This window comes from Garra rufa, chromosome 9 (assembly GCF_049309525.1).
Source record: "Garra rufa chromosome 9, GarRuf1.0, whole genome shotgun sequence".
Taxonomy (NCBI): Eukaryota; Metazoa; Chordata; class Actinopteri; order Cypriniformes; family Cyprinidae; genus Garra; species Garra rufa.
In genome coordinates, this window is record NC_133369.1 from 20,163,669 (window position 1) to 20,182,285 (window position 18,617).

Sequence of the window (18,617 nt, forward strand, 5' to 3'; positions counted from 1 at the left end):
AATTTGATCAACTGTTGCTAAAATTAGTGCGTTTGTTCTGAGAAGATCTCTGGTCGTAGTAAGGTTAGACCACAGGAGCCAAACGGCCGTTCAGAGCTACTCTCAACAGGCAGGATGTGGTCACGTGTACTCTCTATCTTAATTTCTCTTACAGTCTGTGCTATTTTTGATCTATAAATCTGTTTTTCTGCTTGTAGGCGCTGCAGAAGCTGGAAAATAAGGTAACGAAGTGCAGAGACGAAGGAATGAGACCAGAAAACAAAAGCAAAAACAGATACAAGAACATCCTTCCCTGTAAGCAATAAATCGGATCACACAGCGGTCTTTTAATGTTTTATAAAGAAGTCTCTTGTGCTCACCAGGCCTGGATTTATTTGATCTAAAATACAGCAAAAGCAGTAATATTGTGAATAATTTTTACTATTTAAAAAACTGCTTTCTATTTGAATATATTTATAAATGTAATTTATTCCTGTGATCAAAGCTACATTTTCAGCATCATTACTTCAGTCTTCAGTGTCAGCCTTCAGAAATCATTCTAATATGCTGATTTGCTGTTCAAGAAACATTTATTATTATTATTATTATTAGCAATATTTTAAATAGTTGAGTACATGAAATTATAGAAATGAATACTTTTATTTAGCGAGGATGCTTTTAGTTGATCAAAAATAATGATAAAGACATTTATAGTATTACAAATGATTTCTATTTCAGATAAATGCTGTTCTCTAAAACGTTCTATTCATCAAAGAAACCTGAAAAAAATTCTACTCAGCTGTTTTCAATATAATAATCATAATAATAATGCATGTTTTTGAGCAGCAAATCAGATTATTAGATTTCTGAAGGATCGTGTGACTGGAGTAATGAGGCTAAAAATTCAGCTTTGAAACCACAAGAATAAATTCTATTTTAAAATATATTCAAATAGAAAGCTGTTATTTTAAATAGTAGAAATATTTCAAAATTTGCTGTACTTTGGATCAAATAAGTGCAGGCTTGGTGAGCAGAAAAGACTTCTTTAAAAAAACATGAAATATATAACTGTTCAAAAACTTTTGACTGGTAGTGTATATAAATGAAATATAAGTTTAATTGTGATAAGTTGCACACATTTTGACAGTTATTATAATAAACATTCACATTTCTTCTCTTTTCAGTTGATGCCACTAGGGTTATCCTGAAAAATGCAGATCCCAATGTTGTCGGCTCTGATTACATCAACGCCAACTATGTTACAGTACGTCCAAAACACAAATCACAACATAATCATAAATCGTTCTGATTCTTTAGTTAAACCCTTTCTTTTCCCTCCGCCTCTCTCTTTCTATATTTCTGTGTTCACAGAACAAATTAATGGATATTAATTACCAGAAAGTTTACATTGCTTGTCAAGGTTGCCTCGCAACAACTGTGAACGATTTCTGGCAAATGGTGTGGCAAGAAGAGACACGAGTAATCGTTATGACAACAAGGGAGGTTGAGAAAGGACGGGTTAGTAATTGTTGACATTTTTTACATTTTATTTATAGCTTTGAAAATCATCTTAACTGCAAATGTAGCATTTCAAGGTCTAGCAATATACAGATCCTTTTTTTGTTACATGCGCTCTCTGCAGAATAAGTGTGTGCCGTACTGGCCTACTACTGAAGGAGAGTCGAAGGAAGTAGGCAGATATGTGGTGACATTACTGTCTGAGAAGGATGCCACTGATTACAAGGTCAGAGTGATTGAGCTCACAGCACCACATCGGGTAAGAAAGCAGTCTTTTCAATAACTCTGTGCAAACATTCACAACAGCACACACTACATTTCTGCATTCAGCACCTGTGGCCCAGATTCTGTCCCTCTATGTCATTCACTTTCAGTGCATTTCATACCTTTTCCTTGATATAACATTTTGCAGAAAAGAATATTGTCTCTCTATAATATGGATTTTTAGGAATTTGGAAACATTTAAAAACAACAACAACAACACATTATTGAAATTAAGACTTAAGTGCTCTAAAAGGATCTGAAGGATCATGTGACACTGAAGACTGGAGTAATGGCTGATGAAAATTCAGCTTTGCATCACATGTATAAATTATATTTTAAAGTATATTAAAATAGAAAACCATTATTTTAAACTCTAATAATATTACTGTTTTTTATGTACTGGAGTGACTTTAAATGCAGACTTTGAGCCAAAAAGCCTAAATAAAATTTATAAATACATGAGTTGTTTCCATCTTTGTTGCCACAGTTTTGGAAGTGCCTTTTTCTGTTCTAAAGAAGGGGTGTCCCAATACTTTTGTACAAGTAAGTGGTGTTTGGTGATGAGTTTATGGCTCAAGGTCTGCATTTAAAGTCACACCAGAAGTGTTCAGGTGGGATTAGGACTTGGCTTTCTGCAGACCAGTCAAGTTCTTCCACACTGACTGAATCAATAACTTCTTTTTGAACCTTGCCTTATACACAAAGGCATTGTCATGTTAGAATTGAAGAGGGTCCTGTCAAAACTGTTGCTGTAAAATTAGAAGCACACAATCCCCTAGAAGATCAGTATATGCTTAAACATTAAGATTTAGAAACCTGTTCATTAGAAGGGGTGTCCAATACTTTTGGCAATAAAGTGCATATATACAGTGGGTATGGAAAGTATTCAGACCCCCTTAAATGTTTTATTCTTTGTTATATTGCACCCAATTGCTGAAAGTTCATTTTTTTCCTCGTTAATGTACACACAGCACCCCATTTTGACAGAAAAACACAGAATTGTTGACATTTTTGCAGATTTATTAAAAAGGAAAAACTGAAATATGACATGATCCTCAGTATTTAGTAGAAGCACCCTTTTGATCTAATACAGCCATGAGTCTTTTTGGGAAAGATGCAACAAGTTTTTCACACCTGGATTTGGGGATCCTCTGCCATTCCTCCCTGCAGATCCTCTCCAGTTCTGTCAGGTTGGATGGTAAACATTGGTGGACAGCCATTTTTAGGTCTCTCCAGAGATGCTCAATTGGGTTTAAGTCAGGGCTCTGGCTGGGCCATTCAAGAACAGTTACAGAGTTGTTGTGAAGCCACTCCTTCGTTCTTTTAGCTGTGTGCTTAGGGTCATTGTCTTGTTGGAAGGTAAACCTTCGGCCCAGTCTGAGGTCCTGAGCACTCTGGAGAAGGTTTTCGTCCAGGATATCCCTGTACTTGGCCGCATTCATCTTTCCCTTGATTGCAACCAGTCGTCCTGTCCCTGCAGCTGAAAAACACCCCCACAGCATAATGCTGCCACCACCATGCTTCAATGTATTGGACAGGTGATGAGCAGTGCCTGCTTTTCTCCACACATACCGTTTTGAATTAAGGAATCTTGGTCTCATCAGACCAGAGAATCTTATTTCTCACCATCTTGGAGTCCTTCAGGTGTTTTTTAGCAAACTCCATGCAGGCTTTCAGTCTTGCACTGAGGAGAGGCTTTCGTCGGGCCACTCTGCCATAAAGCCCCGACTGGTGGAGGGCTGCAGTGATGGTTGACTTTCTACAACTTTCTCCCATCTCCCGACTGCATCTCTGGAGCTCAGCCACAGTGATCTTTGGGTTCTTCTTTACCTCTCTCACCACAGCTCTTCTCCCCCGATAGCTCAGTTTGGCCGGATGGCCAGCTCTAGGAAGGATTCTATTCATCCCAAACATATTCCATGTAAGGATTATGGAGGCCACTGTGCTCTTAGGAACCTTAAGTGCAGTAGAAATGTTTTGTAACCTTGGCCAGATCTGTGCCTTGCCACAATTCTGTCTCTGAGCTCTTCAGGCAGTTCCTTTGACCTCATGATTCTCATTTGCTCTGACATGCACTGTGAGCTGTAAGGTCTTATATAGACAGGTGTGTGGCTTTCCTAATCAAGTCCAATCAGTATAATCAAACACAGCTGGACTCAAATGAAGGTGTAGAACCATCTCAAGGATGATCAGAAGAAATGGACAGCACCTGAGTTAAATATATGAGTGTCACAGCAGTGTACTTTAAAAATACTTTACTAGTTTTTCTTTTTTTAATAAATCTGCAAAAATGTCAACAATTCTGTGTTTTTCTGTCAATATGGGGTGCTGTGTGTACATTAATGAGGAAAAAAATGAACTTAAATGATTTCAGCAAATGGCTGCAGCATAACAAAGAGTGAAACATTTAAGGGGGTCTGAATACTTTCCGTACCCACTGTATATATATATATATATATATATATATATATATATATATATATATATATATATAAAATTATATCTTTTCACTAAAATTGTCATGCTGGCAATATTATTTTCATTTAAAATTTAAGTAAAACTACACCAGAAATTCTTAAATAAGAAATCTTAATTTTTTGATACTAGAAAGAGGCAGCTCGCACCATTTGGCACTACCAATATTTGAGCTGGCCGGATCACGGCGTGCCACAAGAGCCTGGTGGAGTGCTTAGCTTTCTGGAGCAGGTCAACTCCAAACAGAATGAGTTTTCAACTGGACCCATGATCATCCACTGCAGGTACTGCTTATAACTTTATCTACCACTTGGGGGCTTTGTGAGCACAAGACATGCTACTCTATGCTGTTTCAGATGTGCATAAAATATCTGAATTTTCTTGACATTTTATAGACAGCATTAAACACTGATGCCAGTTTAAATGTCACTTATTTTGCTTTTTTTCACAAAACATCTATGGGAAAAGCCATAACTCATCTTTTTGTAGTGAACTGGTCACTCCAAATTGTTCTACAAAGTTAAGATCATTTAACAGCAGTTTTATTTTACTTTACGTTTAACAATGAGAATATTTCATGTCTTGGCATGAAATACAATACACACTAACAGTCTTAGGTGGGGAGTTTTAAGCAGTAGTCACACCACTCAGCATGTCGTAATCACAGTGCATGCTTGAACTTTTCATGACCCCATACTTCCCACTCTAAAACTTTAAATTAATAGTTTGTTTACTCTTTAGTATTAACATGTGCTGTGGGACATTCAGTGTCTCATGACCTCTGCAAGCTTGAAGAGATAGCTTTAAATATTTGTTGCTTAATGTGTTTTGGCAGTGCTGGTATTGGACGAACAGGAACCATTGTGGTGATCGACATGCTTATAGATAACATCGATGCTAAAGGTGAGTTTACATCACGATATGTTGAGCTTTTCTTACCTTTACTAGGAAAAAAACTGCTTTCTGTCTGGTATCCAAAAGATTGCTGGTTTAGTCCCCAACTGACAACCATTCAGAAGAGTGCTTAAAGAGATTCACCCAAAAATGTAAATTCTGTCATTAATTACTCACCCTCATCCAAACCCGTAAGACCTTCATTCATCTTCAGAACACAAATTAAAATATTTTTGATGAGATCCGAGAACTTTCTGACCCTGCATAGACAGCAACGCAACTACCACGTTCAAGACCCAGAAAGGTAGTAAGGACATCGATAAAGTAGTCCATGTAACATCAGTGGTTCAACCATAATGTTAAGACTCTATGAGAATAATTTTTTCTGTGCACAAAGAAAACAGAGAGATGAGAGAGATTAACTTTCTACATCAGAACAGCAGCTCCTGCATCAGCAGCATCACACACAAGTATCTTGTGAACGCACATCAAAGACTGATACGGTAAAGAAAAAAGTGTTCAATTAAGTTGTTATTTTAGTTTTCTTTACACACAAAAAGCAATCTTGTAGCTTCATTAAATTATGGCTGAATCACTGATGTCACATATGGACTATTTTAACAATGTCCTTACTACTTTTCTGGGCCTTGAACGTGTCAGTTGCATTGCTGTCTATGGAGGGTCAGAAAGCTCACAGATTTCATCAAAAATATCTTAATTTGAATTCCGAAGATAAGCAAAGGTCTTATGGGTTTGGAATGACACAAGGGTGAATAATTAATTACACAATTTTAGGTGAACCATCCCTTTAAAACCCTCAGGGATTGTACCGGTAATACCTTTATGGCACCATTTTGTTAGCAACATCACTTAAATCTCATCGATTCCCAGAGAATAAATGAATGAACTTAAATGAGTGTCCTGAAATCAATGAAAGTTAATGTTAATTGCATAAATGTATCAGTTCTTAAAGGGATAGTTCACCCAAAAATGAAAATTTGATGTTTATCTGCTTACCCCCCAGGGCATCCAAGATGTAGGTGACTTTGTTTCTTCATTAGAACACAAATGAAGATTTTTAACTCAAACCGTTGCAGTCTGTCAGTCATATAATGGCAGTCAATGGGCACCAAATCTTTGAGAGTAAAAAAAAAACATACACAGACAAAACCAAATTAAACCCTGCGGCTTGTGACGATACATTGAGGTGTTAAGATACAAAACGATCAGTCTGTGCAAGAAACTGAACAGTATTTATATTTTTATTTATTATTAGTTGTGAACTCGCTCAGGACAGTTGAACGTTGCAGTGGATCAGAAGTAAATAATGATATAAACACTGTTCAGTTTCTTGCACAGACCAGTCGTTTTGTGTCTTAACGCCTCAATGTATCGTCACCGCCGCTGGGTTTAATTTGGTTTTGTCTGTGTATGTTTTTTTTACTCTCAAAGATTTGGTGCCTATTGACTGCATTTATATGAATGACAGACTGCAACGGTTTGAGTTAAAAATCTTTGTTTGTGTTCTACTAAAGAAACAAAGTCACCTACATCTTGGATGCCCTGGGGGTAAGCAGATAAACATCAAATTTTCATTTTTGGATGAACTATCCCTTTAACTCAGTGGTGAAATTAGTGTATTTCGGTTCTTTTACTCAACTGTCCGGAATCTTGTGAATCTTAATTTTCAATTAATTCCAGCTCTTAATGAGAGGTTTAAAATAGTATTTAAGCTCAAAATCATTCTAGAAAGGGTCACTACTGTTTCAATATCTCAAAACATTAATAAATGTTACCATGGCAAAACTCATTTTAGATCATGACATGAAAAATCACAGATCCGCTCTCTCAGCAGGAGACTCATTATAATTCATAATTTTTATTACAACGTAGTGTTAATGCAGTGCAATCACATTGATTAAAGCATTATAACCTGTGAATACCCTCAGGCTTTCTAGAACCTACAATATGTTTGGCTAATGTGCTTCCCTTCCAAATGCTCCAGATATTTTTACCCAAATCAATACAGTTAGTCTTATAATCCGATAATAGGATTATTCTTAGTTGATGCAACCGCATTTCACATGAACACCTAGATCCTGAATCAAGCATGGTTGCAGTTTTTGCAAGTGATTCTAAAGATGTTGTTTTTTGGTCAGGTCTGGACTGTGACATCGACATCCAGAAGTGTATCCAGATGGTTCGAGATCAGCGGTCTGGCATGGTGCAAACCGAAGCACAGTACAAGTTCATCTACTTGGCTGTGCTACAGTATATAGACTCGACTAAGGTCACACGAAAGGCTGTCATGGTAAGAAAATGGCTGAGGTATTTTTAAAGGAGAAGAACACTTCCAGAACAAAAATTTAGTCACCCCCTTGTCATCCAAGATGTTCATGTCTTTCTTTCTTCAGTCGTAAAGAAATTATGTTTTCTGAGAAAAGCATTTAAAGGATTAGTTCACTTCCAGAACAAAAAATTACAGATCATTTACTCACTTCCTTGTCATCCAAAATGTTCATATCTTTCTTCTTCAGTCGTAAAGAAATTATGTTTTCTGAGAAAAGCGTTTAAAATATTACTTCACTTCCAGAACAAAAAATTACAGATCATTTACTCACTTCCTTGTTTTTGAGGAAAACATTTCAGGATTTCTCTCCATATAATGGATATGTATGGTGCCCCTAAGTTTGAACTTCCAAAATGGGCTTTAGACGATCCAGCTGAGGAAGAAGGTTCTTATCTAGCGAAAAGATTGGTTATTTTCGAAACAAATCAACAATTTATATACTTTTTAACCTCAAATGCATGTCTTCTCACGTCTCTGCGATGCGCATGCGTAGTGTAATCTGGGTCAATACAGTTGGGGTATGTTTTAAAACTCCCATCTCATTTTCGTCTTCAACTTCAAAATCGCTTTACAATGCTGTTTTACCTTTTTTGTAAATGGTGTTTGATCTTCTTTGTATGTTCACTTTGTAAACACTGGGTTGGTACTTTTGCAGCGATGTAAGGCTATTTTGAAGTTGGGGAAGAAAATGAGATGGGGTTTTTTTTTAGACATACCTTAACTGTACTGACCTGGATTACACTATGCATGCGCATCGCAGAGGCGAGACAAGACAAGCATTTGAGGTTAAAAAGTATATAAATGGTCAATTTGTTTCGAAAATAACTGATAGTTTTGCTCGATAAGACCGTTCTTCCTCGGCTGGGATCATTTAAAGCCCTTTGAAGCTGCATTTAAACTGCATTTTGGAAATTCAAACTCTTAGCCACCATGAAAGTCTACTATATGGAGAGAAATCCTGAAATGTTTTCCTCAAAAAACAACTTCTGTACGACTGAAGAAAAAAAGACATGAACATCTTGGATGACAAGGGGGCGAATAAATTTTCTGTAAATTTTTGTTCTGGAAGTTAACTTCTCCTTTAAGTAATACATTTCAGCTGTTCTTTTGAACGTTGTACTTATCAAAGAATCCTGGAGGATAATGTATCTCAGTTTTCACAAATATTGATTAAAAATCCTTCTTGAAACTTCAAATCAGCATATTAGAATGATTTCTGACGGATCATGTGACTGAAAATTCCGCTTTGCCATCACATGAATAAATAACATTTTAAAATATATTAAGATAGAAAACAGTTGCTATAAAGTTGCTGTGCTTTTGGTCAAATAAATGCAGCCAGATCTCTTTTGAAAATAAACATATTTAATAACCCCAAATGTTTGAACAGTAGTATATCAATTTGCCCTCAAGATGGTTCCTATTCAATATCTTATCAAAGTCAACACTGTAAAAAGGAAGATAAGCTTTTCTGTATTTTCCATCTGTTGTACGTAGTATTGCTATTGATTTTTTTTAAACTTTCTGTTACAGGAAACAGAAACCGAATATGGAAACCTCTCAATTCAGCCTAAACACCAGAAGGCCAGTCGCAAAGCCTCTGCAAAGTAAGTAGACTTTTGTCTGTAATGTATCTCTAAATACTCCCACAACCATTCAGAAATTCCTCTCACATTTCCTCTCACATCCCCTTATCTTCCCAAACCGACGACCAGTTAAGAAGGCAGTTCAAAGATCTCTCAGTCACATGGCCATTTGCTTACACAAGCTTTCTGGAAGCCTTAAAAGCATTGTGCAATATCCCATTGAAAGAGAAAGAGAAGGATTGAGTTGGTCGTTGTATCTCAGAAATGGTATTGTTTCAGTTTGGCGTGGCTCTAATCACAGAGTTGAACTAATCATTGGACAATGTTTGGCAAGCCTCTCTCTCTGCTGACAAAAACGTTAAAACTGTTGTAGACCGCAAATGAGAACTTACTAAAACAATCTAGTATAATTGTTACAACTTCTACATAAACAAGTCTAACAGCATTTAAATCCAAGCAATGCAGTGGACTTCCTATTGACTAATTTGTTCCTCTATAAGTTGCGATAGCTACTGTAAGTTAGTAACTAATGAGTACTGATTTTTTTTCTTTTTTTATTACAGAAAAAATGAAGACGTTTATGAGAATCTGGCCGCAAAGGGAAAGAAGGATGTCAAAAAGCAGAAATCTGAGGATAAGAAGAGTGGATCTGTCAGAAAGCGATAAAAAAGATGGCAAAAACAAAACAAAAAGAAGATGAAATTGAATTTTGCTTCATGGTTGTACAGTTTATTTTAAAACTAATTTGAAAGAAAACTGAGCCAGGGTTTTACAAAAGATGCCAAACTATTTGATTTTATCAAAGAAATCTTGCTGTTTTTTTCTCTGTGTATTTGTTCTTTTTTATATTTAGTACAAAATTGTTAAGTAAATTAACTAAGTTGTAATTGATATAAATCATCCACTCGTTCCCAGTTTTAATAAAAGTCTTGTCCTAAGACTGCCATTATGTTTATCTGCTGTAATAAAATGAAGGTGTGTTTGCATAGAATGTTTAATTTTCCTGGATGTTATTGTAACAATAAGGCCAATGGAAAGGTTGATGTCCTGGAGAGATGATACACACAAACTCTGGCCTGATGCCAGCGAGAGTGACCTGACTCATTCGTATTCTTTACATCAGAGAGCTGTAGACATCAGGGTCAAACGTGGCCCTTGATCAGTGAACCCCATACAGGGCTGACCTCGTTTAACACAGAGGCACAGCGGGAATAAACATTAGGAGAAATGAATGAACTTTACAAAGTGCCACATGAGCAACAGAACAAAGTCTGTCAGAGAAAAAGTGTGTGAAAGAAGGCATGGTTTGATTTTAAGGTACAGATGTAAATTGTGAACATTATGATTGGGTTTAAAAATATTTTGTTTTTAGTATTACCCGACTTCTATCAATCTGTCAGAAAATTATTGAAGAATAAATATTATACTTAAAATAAAATATGTTATAAATATTATTCTAATATTTAAAATATTATTCAAACAATTTAATTGATCCTATAATTGATAAACAATTTTTTTTTCCATTTAAAATGACCTAACCGACTAATAATAATTTATTATCACTGATGTACAGGTTTCATTATTTGAATGAATTTTAATTTTTCACTTGTTTCAAAATGTATTTAAAGTTTAAGTAGGCTAATGTTATTTTTTTTAACAAATCTATATAGCATTTTTTTTTTTTTTTGCTGAAATAACAAGCTAAAACCAGCCTATGCTGGTTGGCTGGTCTTAACTGGTTTAAGCTGAAAGAAGCTAGTCTTAGCTGGTGTCCCAGCCTGGCTAGTCTGGTCAAGCTGGTTTTAGCTGGTTCTTCCAGCTGGTCTCCCAGCCTAACCACCTAAGACCAGCCTGACCAGCTAAGGAAGTGGCCAAAACCCTTCTAAAACCATCTTGCTGGTAGACCATTTGGAACAACTAGCTAAAACCAGCTTAAACCAGCTATGACCAGCTAAAACCAGCCAGCTTTGGTTGGTTTTAGCTGTTTTTTTTCCGCTGAAAAAAAACCCCAGCTGGTTTAAGCTGATCTCCCCAGCTTGGCTAGGCTGGTCAAGATGGTTTTAGCTGGTTGTTCCAGTTAGTCTCCCAACCTGAGCAGCTAAGACCAGCCTGACCAGCTAAGGAAGTGGACAAACCCCCTCTAAAACCAGCTTGCTGACCAGCTAAGACCAGGCTGGATGACCAGCTAAAACCAGCCAACCATCTTAGGCTGGTTTAGCTGGTTTCCCTGCTGAAAACCCCCCAGCTAAAACCAGTCCAAGCTGGTTGGCTGGTCTTAGCTGGTTTAAGCTGAAAGTAGTTGGTTTTAGCTAGTTGTTCCAGCTGGTCTCCAAGCCTGACTATCTAAGACCAGCCTGACCAGTTAAGGAAGTGGCCAAAACTCCTCTAAAACCAGTTTGCTGACCAGTTAAGACCAGGCTGGATGACCAGCTAAAACCAGCTTATGTTTTAGCTGGTCATCAGACTGGTTTTAGCCACTTCCTTAGCTGGTCAGTCTGAGAGACCAGCTGGAATAACCAGCTAAAACCAGCTTGACCAGCCTAGCCAGGCTGAGAGACCAGCTAAAACCAACTTGCTGACCAGCTAGATGACCAACTAAAACCAGCCAACCATGTTTAGCTGGTCATTCAGTCTGGTTTTAGCTGGTCAGCAGGCTAGTTTTAGAGGGATTCTGGCCACTTCCTTAGCTCATCAGTCTGAGAGACCAGCTGGAACAACCAGCTAAAACCAACTTGCTGACCAGCTAAGACCTGGCTGGTCATTCAGCCTGGCCTTAGCTGGTCAAAGCTGGTCTGCAGGCTGGTTTTAGAGGGGTTTTGGCCACTTCCCTGGCTGGTCATTCTGGGAGACCAGCTGGTACAACCAGCTAAACCCAGCTTGAACAGCCTAGCCAGGCTGAAAGACCAGCTAAAACCAATCAACAGCTTAAACCAGCTAAGACCAGCCAACCAGTTTAGGCTGGTTTTAGAAGTTTTTTCACGTTAATTATAAATAATGTGATTTTTTTCCCTGAGACTTTCTGTAGACATATAGTTGCATATTTAATAAGATGATGCCTAATTTGCATATTTTAAAGGTTAAAAAATAATTATTTTTGTTTGTATTTTTATACAATTTAAAAATTACCTCAGGGACCCGTCCACCTGTAGCACCTCCCCTTAATGCCTGCAATCCCAAAATCAGGGAGGATTTGGCTCTCTTTGCTCTGGTCGGAGTTGAGCTGGTTTGGGAGGAGTCATAGCCGTTTTGGGGTTTACTTACAGAGGACGAACTGCAGCTAGGTCTTGGAGCATTGTGTAACGCAACATCACGGAATAGGTTCCCGAAAACACTGACCACGGATTCTGCTCGGTGTATTCACTTTGCGTGCTGTTAGTAGGAAACGGCGTCAGTCGTGCTATAATTTAACCAAATGAACTAGAGTACAATGCGATAGTGCACGATAGACACGGATAGAGATTCAGACAGATAACCAGAGGGGAAAGTGAGGCACAAATCAAAGTTTTGCTGGCTTCGTGTCAAACAAAAAAACTAACTGAGAAAATGTCCAAACCTAATTATACTGGCATTTACCACATGGTTTCTCAGGAAAATTTTGAAGAATATCTCGCGGCTTTGGGTAAGCAAGAATATATATATATTTATCTGTGAATATCTCTTTTAATTTTTTTCTCAGGAGTCAAAACGAACAACGGTGACTCGCTTTGATTGTAACTTGATGCTTGTGTTGACCTTAATGTTCCTCTTCCATCTGTATTCAAACCTCTGTGAAAATGAGGATGATGTACCTTCCTTTAATCTGGGATAATGTAATGAATACAATCTTCTTGCCGTGGGGAAGAAAGCGAGATCATAGGATTTTAGTGTGTGAACAATACAACTGAAAAGATTAAGACATGTCTAAATTTGTCCCTGAAATTTATATCATATCCATATTTGTTAGATTTGACCTTGTAATACTTTTCTCATCGTTTTAAACATGCTGTTACAGGGTTAGTTCACCTTTAAATGAACTTGTGTGTGTATGTATGACTCACTAACTGAAAAGTTATTTCCAGTAACTTGTTGCAACAATGCAGCCTTGAGCATTAAAGTGTCATAAAAGGGATTCACACAATTGTTGCATTATATTCCAAACCTTATGAATTTATACAGTAGCTCTGAGTGATTAACAAACTGAAATGCAAGCTGTTTTTCACTGATAATCTTTTATCACTGCGAGTGCGACTAGATCATTGAATCAGTGAGTTGAATTCAAGATCATTTTTATTTCAGAACAAATCCTTTAAACTAGATATGTGAACTGGTTCAGCTGATTCAGATTTATTTCATTATACTGAAAAGTTTCACTAAAGAAAAATACAGTTCGTAACAACATGAGGTTAAGTAAATAATAAAATCTCTCTTTATCTCCTCATCAGATGTTAATTATGCATTAAGGAAAGTCGTCTGCATTCTGAAACCCAGCAAACATATTGAACACGATGTGAACACTGGCAAAATGAAGATAAAGACAGTCACCACCTTTAAGAACTTTGACATGGACTTCACATTGGGACAGGAGTTCACTGAGGACCTCGGACCAGTCGATGGCCGAAAGTGCCAGGTCTGTGTGTGCGTTTGTTTTTTTTAAATATTAGATTCTTCTTTTAGTTTAACCCATTTGTAACGTATTTGTGAGAAAAAAACATGGGCCCCTTTTAAGAGTAACATCAGCCAGACAAAGGAGTGTGGGAAAGTGTGGTATGTGTGGCGCTAATGGATAATGTTCTCCAAATGTTTCAGACCACAGTGAACTGGGACGATGATAAATTGATCTGCGTGCAGCGAGGAGAGAAAGACGGCAGAGGCTGGACACACTGGCTAGAAGGAAACCTCCTCCATTTGGTAAGCAAACAGGGTTTGTCCTGGGCTAGGAAAACTGCTTTACATATATGTATTATTCAGTGTCTGGAAGACTCTTATGTAAAGTAACTTAAAAAAGTATTTGTTAAAACTATATAAAGAAATGTTTCTTAAGCACCAAATCAGCATATTAGAATGATCTCTGAAGGATCATGTGACACTGAAGACTGGGGTAATGACTGCTGAAAAATTCAGATTTTCCATAACAGGAATAAATTACATTATAAAATACACGTACTACCAGTCAAAAGTTCTTAATTAGTAAAATCTTTTTTTTTTTTTTTTTAAGAAGTCTTTTTTGCTCACCAAGCAAAATACAGCAAAAGCAGTAATATTGTGAAATATTTTTACTATGTAAAATAACTGTTTTCTATTTAAATATATTTTAAAATGTAATTTATTTCTGTGATCAAAGCTAAATTTTCAGCATACTTTTATTTAGGAAGAATGCTTTAAATTCAAAAGTGTTAATAAAGATATTTATAATGTTAGAAAAGAGAAGAGACTTATTTAAAAAACATTAAAATCTTACTGTTCAAAAACATTTGACTGGTGGTGTATATTAAGTTAGAAAACTTGTTATAAATTTAATAATATTTTACAATATTACTGCTATTTTACTTTTATCAAGTAAATGCTGCCAAAAACATAAACCCTTCATTTCAGTTTTTTTCATTTAAAGAAACCGTACATTCATTTTAGGAATGGTTCAATTGACGAACCTAGTATTCAAGGCTTTATTCAGAAACACAGTGGAGATGGGACCTTCCCTGAATGTCTTTAGTTCTAGGATTAAACTCTATCAAATCTTTAACAATTGGGCTACTACTATGCATCTTTCACAATGTTCTTCATCCTTTTTTCTTCTGTCACGTCTCTCTCTCTCTCTCTGCAGGAGATGAGGGTTCAGGGCATCACTGCCAAGCAAGTCTTTAAGAAGGCTGAGTAAGGATGGAGAGAGAGAGAAATAGAGGGGCCATTTGCTGGGGATTTTGAGCTGAGATCGTTCTCAGAGCTCAGGGTTCACGAAGAGGTCATATTGCAACAGTGATTTGTCCCTGAGCCGCAACAAATAGTGTTTAAATGAAGAAAACTTCAAATGAAGAAATTGGTTCACTCTTTATGAAAATGTATCAGCTTTTAAAGCACTGTTTTCTCGTCACAGCAGCAATCAAACCAAATACGAAGTTCAAATGAAATCATGTCAATGAATCCCTGTTGCCCTTTGTGAACACTGATGAATGGTACTGTAAAATATGGATTGGCTGTATTCGTGGCACCCTAATGTTGTGTTATGGAGATATGGTTACTGTAAGCAGAAATAGTGATTAAATCAGCCAGTGGTTTAGCTAGTCAAGTACAACTTGAATTCTTTATTGCTAAATTACATTTAACGTCCAGTGTCCTGCTACTGGATTGACAAATATTAGAAATAATGGATTTGATAAATCTATGTGATAGGGTTTTGATTAACTGCAGTAGTCATATATTGTCTAAAAGTGCTAAAATATGTCATGTAGTTTTATTTGTCCGCTCTAGAATATAACCATTTATATTACTATAAAATCCTGTTTGTATGAATTTATTTCTTATGCTATACTAATATCAATGCTAATTGCACAACTAATATCCATCCATCCATCCATCCATCCATCCATCCATCCATCCATCCATCCATCCATCCATCCATCCATCCATCCATCCATCCATCCATCCATCCATCCATCCATCCATCCATCCATCCATCCATCCATCCATCCATCCATCCATCCATCCATCCATCCATCCATCCATCCATCCATCCATCCATCCATCCATCCATCAGCTGTTCAAAGTGTGGGTTCAGTAAGAAAAATGCAAAAAAATAAATAAATATATATTTAGCAAGAATGCATTAAATTGATTAAAAGTGACAGTAAAATATATTTATAATGTTTGAATTTTCTTTCTATTAATCAAAAAAACAAGTTCTTATGTTTTTGCATGTTTGTCACACTTCAATGTTTCAGATCATCAAACAAATTTAAATATTAATCAAAGATAACACAAGTAAACACAACATGCAGTTTTTGAATGAAGTTTTTTATTATGAAGGGAAAACAAAATCCAAACCCACATGGCCCTGTGTGAAAAAGTGTTTGCCCCCTAAACTTAATAACTGGTTGGGCCACCCTTAGCCACAACAACTGCAATCAAGCGTTTGCGATAACTTGCAATGAGGCTGTTACAGCGCTGTGCAGGAATTTTGGCCCACTCATCTTGGCAGAATTGTTGTAATTCAGCCACATTGGAGGGTTTTCGAGCATGAACCGCCTTTTTAAAGTCATGCCACAGCATCACAATAGGATTCAGATCAGGACTTTGACTAGGCCACTCCAAAGTCTTCATTTTGTTTTTCTTCAGCCATTCAGAGGTAGATTTGCTGGTGTGTTTTGGATCATTGTCCTGCTGCAGAGCCCAAGTTCGCTTCAGCTTGAGGTCACAAACAGATGGCTGGACATTGTCCTTCAGGATTTTTTGGTGGACAGCAGAATTCATGGTTCCATTTATCACAGCAAGCCTTCCAGGTCCAGAAGCAGCAAAACAGCCCCAGACCATCACACTACCACCAGATTTTTCTGAAATGCTGTGTTACTTTTACGCCAGATGTAATGGGACACACACCTTCCAAAAAGTTCAACTTTTGTCTCGTCAGTCCACAGAGTAATTTCCCAAAAGGCTTCAAGATGTGTTCTGGCAAAACTGAGACGAGCCTTTATGTTCTTTTTGCTCAGCAGCGGTTTTCATCTTGGAACTCTGCCATGCAGACCATTTTTGCCCAGTCTCTTTCTTATGTTGGAGTCATGAACACTGTGCTTAACTGAGGCAAGCGAGGCCTGCAGTTCTTTAGATGTTGTTGTGGGGTCTTTTGTGACCTCTTCAGTGAGTTGTTGCTGCTCTCTTGGGGTAATTTTAGTCGGCCAGCCACTCCTGGGAAGGTTCACCACTGTTCCATGTTTTCACCATTTGTGGATAATGGCTCTCACTGTGGTTCGCTGGAGTCCAAAGCTTTAGAAATGTAGTGATGTGACATTCGACATTCGTGACTTTGAAGCTTGTATCAAAAAAATGAAACATCTCACAGTGAAGCACTGTACCGGAGCTTGATTCGTTTTGGCATAACCACGTGACCTGAGACGTCCGAAGCTTCGTTTTCACACACAACCAAGTGACTGCTTCATATTATAAATATGTACATGTGTAGTTTTGTGCATATTCATTTAGTAGTAATCCCCGTTTCACAAGCACTTCTAATTAATAATAATATTAGTCAACTTAACAATATTCTTAATTTACTTTGATCATATTCCTACATGAACCATGCTTCTACTTTTATAAATTTATTTACAGATTAATTCATTTATACCTTGTGTAAGTAAAATTACATTTTTATTTGTTTATTTCTTATGGTTTTCGAAGCACAAATTGATTTGTCTAAAAATCACTTGGACAAAAAAGCAACTCATTCCACCTTTGACCACAAGATGGCATTAGTGTGCAACGTGTTGAAAAGCTTTGCATAATGAACCTTTTTCATGATACAGTTGAGGGGAAAGCCTCAGTGCTTCGAAAAGCTTCATTTTCCCATCACTGTAGAAATGGCTTTATAACATTTTCCAGACTGATAGATCTCAATTATTCTTTCTCATTTGTTCCTTAATTTCTTTGGATCTCAACATGATGTGTAGCTTTTGGGGCTATTTTGGTCTACTTCACTTTGTCAGGCAGGTCCTATTTAAGTGATTTCTTGATTGCGAACAGGTGTGGCAGTAATCAGGCCTGGGTGTGGCTAGAGAAACAGAAAAACAAAAACAAAAGAGAAACAAAAGATCGGTACACTCTTAAAAATAAAGTTTTTTTTATCGGCATTGATGGTTCCATGAAGAACCTTGAACATCCATGGAACCTTTCAAGTGCAGAAAAGGTTATTTATAGTCGAAAAAGGTTCTTTAGATTTTTAAAATGTTCTTCAAAGTGGTTTTATTAAGAACTGTTTACTGAAGGGTTCCGTGGGGAACCAGAAATGGTTCTTCTATGGCATCACTGCCAAAAACACCCCTTTGGAGCCTTTGTTTTTAAAAGTGTAGTATATGAAACCTTGATCCTTTCCTCTTTGCGATTCCCTCACTTTACATCTAGGGGGCGATAAAAGACTTGAAAACATCATATAGCATAGAGCAGTGGTTCTCAATCCTGGTCCTGGGGGACCCCTGCTCTGCACATTTTGCATGTCTCCCTTATTTAACACACCTGATTGAGATCATCAGCTCATTAGGAGAGAGATCCATGAACTGAACTAACAAGTTGAAGATCTCAATCAGGTGTGTTAAATAAGAGAGACATCCAAAATGTGCAGAGCAGGGGTCCTCCAGGACTAGGATTGAGAACCACTGGCATAGAGGACAAGATGAGAAACGGTCGTCTCTGCTGATGTCTGCCACATTTGTTTTGCTGTGTGGTCCGCTAGTGAAACTGCCTAGTGAAAATAACTCGGACTAACAGGTTTGTAAAAAAAAAAAAAAATTAAAGTCTAACGTGACAATTGTGACATCTTCTGGAAAGACCTGATGCAACAATGACTTCAGCCCCTTGCTTTCACACAGTCA

The 18,617-nt window shown here is 37.1% G+C and overlaps 2 protein-coding genes across 3 annotated transcripts in view; both read left to right on the plus strand.

Moving 5' to 3' along the window:
* The window catches only part of ptpn6 (protein tyrosine phosphatase non-receptor type 6), a 28,283-nt gene extending 18,226 nt beyond the window's left edge, over positions 1-10,057 (plus strand). For both annotated transcript variants that reach the window (XM_073846726.1, XM_073846725.1), the window contains 9 exons: positions 198-294; positions 1,164-1,243; positions 1,351-1,497; positions 1,622-1,756; positions 4,369-4,520; positions 5,072-5,139; positions 7,290-7,441; positions 9,014-9,087; positions 9,630-10,057. In XM_073846726.1, coding sequence (XP_073702827.1) covers positions 198-294; positions 1,164-1,243; positions 1,351-1,497; positions 1,622-1,756; positions 4,369-4,520; positions 5,072-5,139; positions 7,290-7,441; positions 9,014-9,087; positions 9,630-9,732 — 1,008 coding nt within the window. In that variant the 3' untranslated portion in view covers positions 9,733-10,057. The remainder of the gene's footprint in view (positions 1-197; positions 295-1,163; positions 1,244-1,350; positions 1,498-1,621; positions 1,757-4,368; positions 4,521-5,071; positions 5,140-7,289; positions 7,442-9,013; positions 9,088-9,629) is intronic.
* Positions 10,058-12,293: 2,236 nt separating this feature from the next.
* Positions 12,294-15,896, plus strand: rbp5 (retinol binding protein 1a, cellular). The gene is made up of 4 exons (XM_073847249.1): positions 12,294-12,685; positions 13,488-13,672; positions 13,852-13,953; positions 14,867-15,896. The coding sequence occupies exons 1-4, from the start codon at positions 12,610-12,612 to the stop codon at positions 14,918-14,920; spliced, it is 417 nt and encodes a 138-aa protein (XP_073703350.1). The 5' UTR covers positions 12,294-12,609; the 3' UTR covers positions 14,921-15,896.
* Positions 15,897-18,617: the final 2,721 nt, after the last annotated feature.

Bases quoted from the DNA above. Each gene is read 5' to 3' on its own strand.
- rbp5 (XM_073847249.1), top strand. From the start codon at position 12,610: ATGTCCAAACCTAATTATACTGGCATTTACCACATGGTTTCTCAGGAA. The intron at 12,686-13,487 runs GTAAGCAAGAAT...TCTCCTCATCAG, and splicing joins AGAATATCTCGCGGCTTTGG to ATGTTAATTATGCATTAAGG. The intron at 13,673-13,851 runs GTCTGTGTGTGC...CAAATGTTTCAG, and splicing joins TCGATGGCCGAAAGTGCCAG to ACCACAGTGAACTGGGACGA.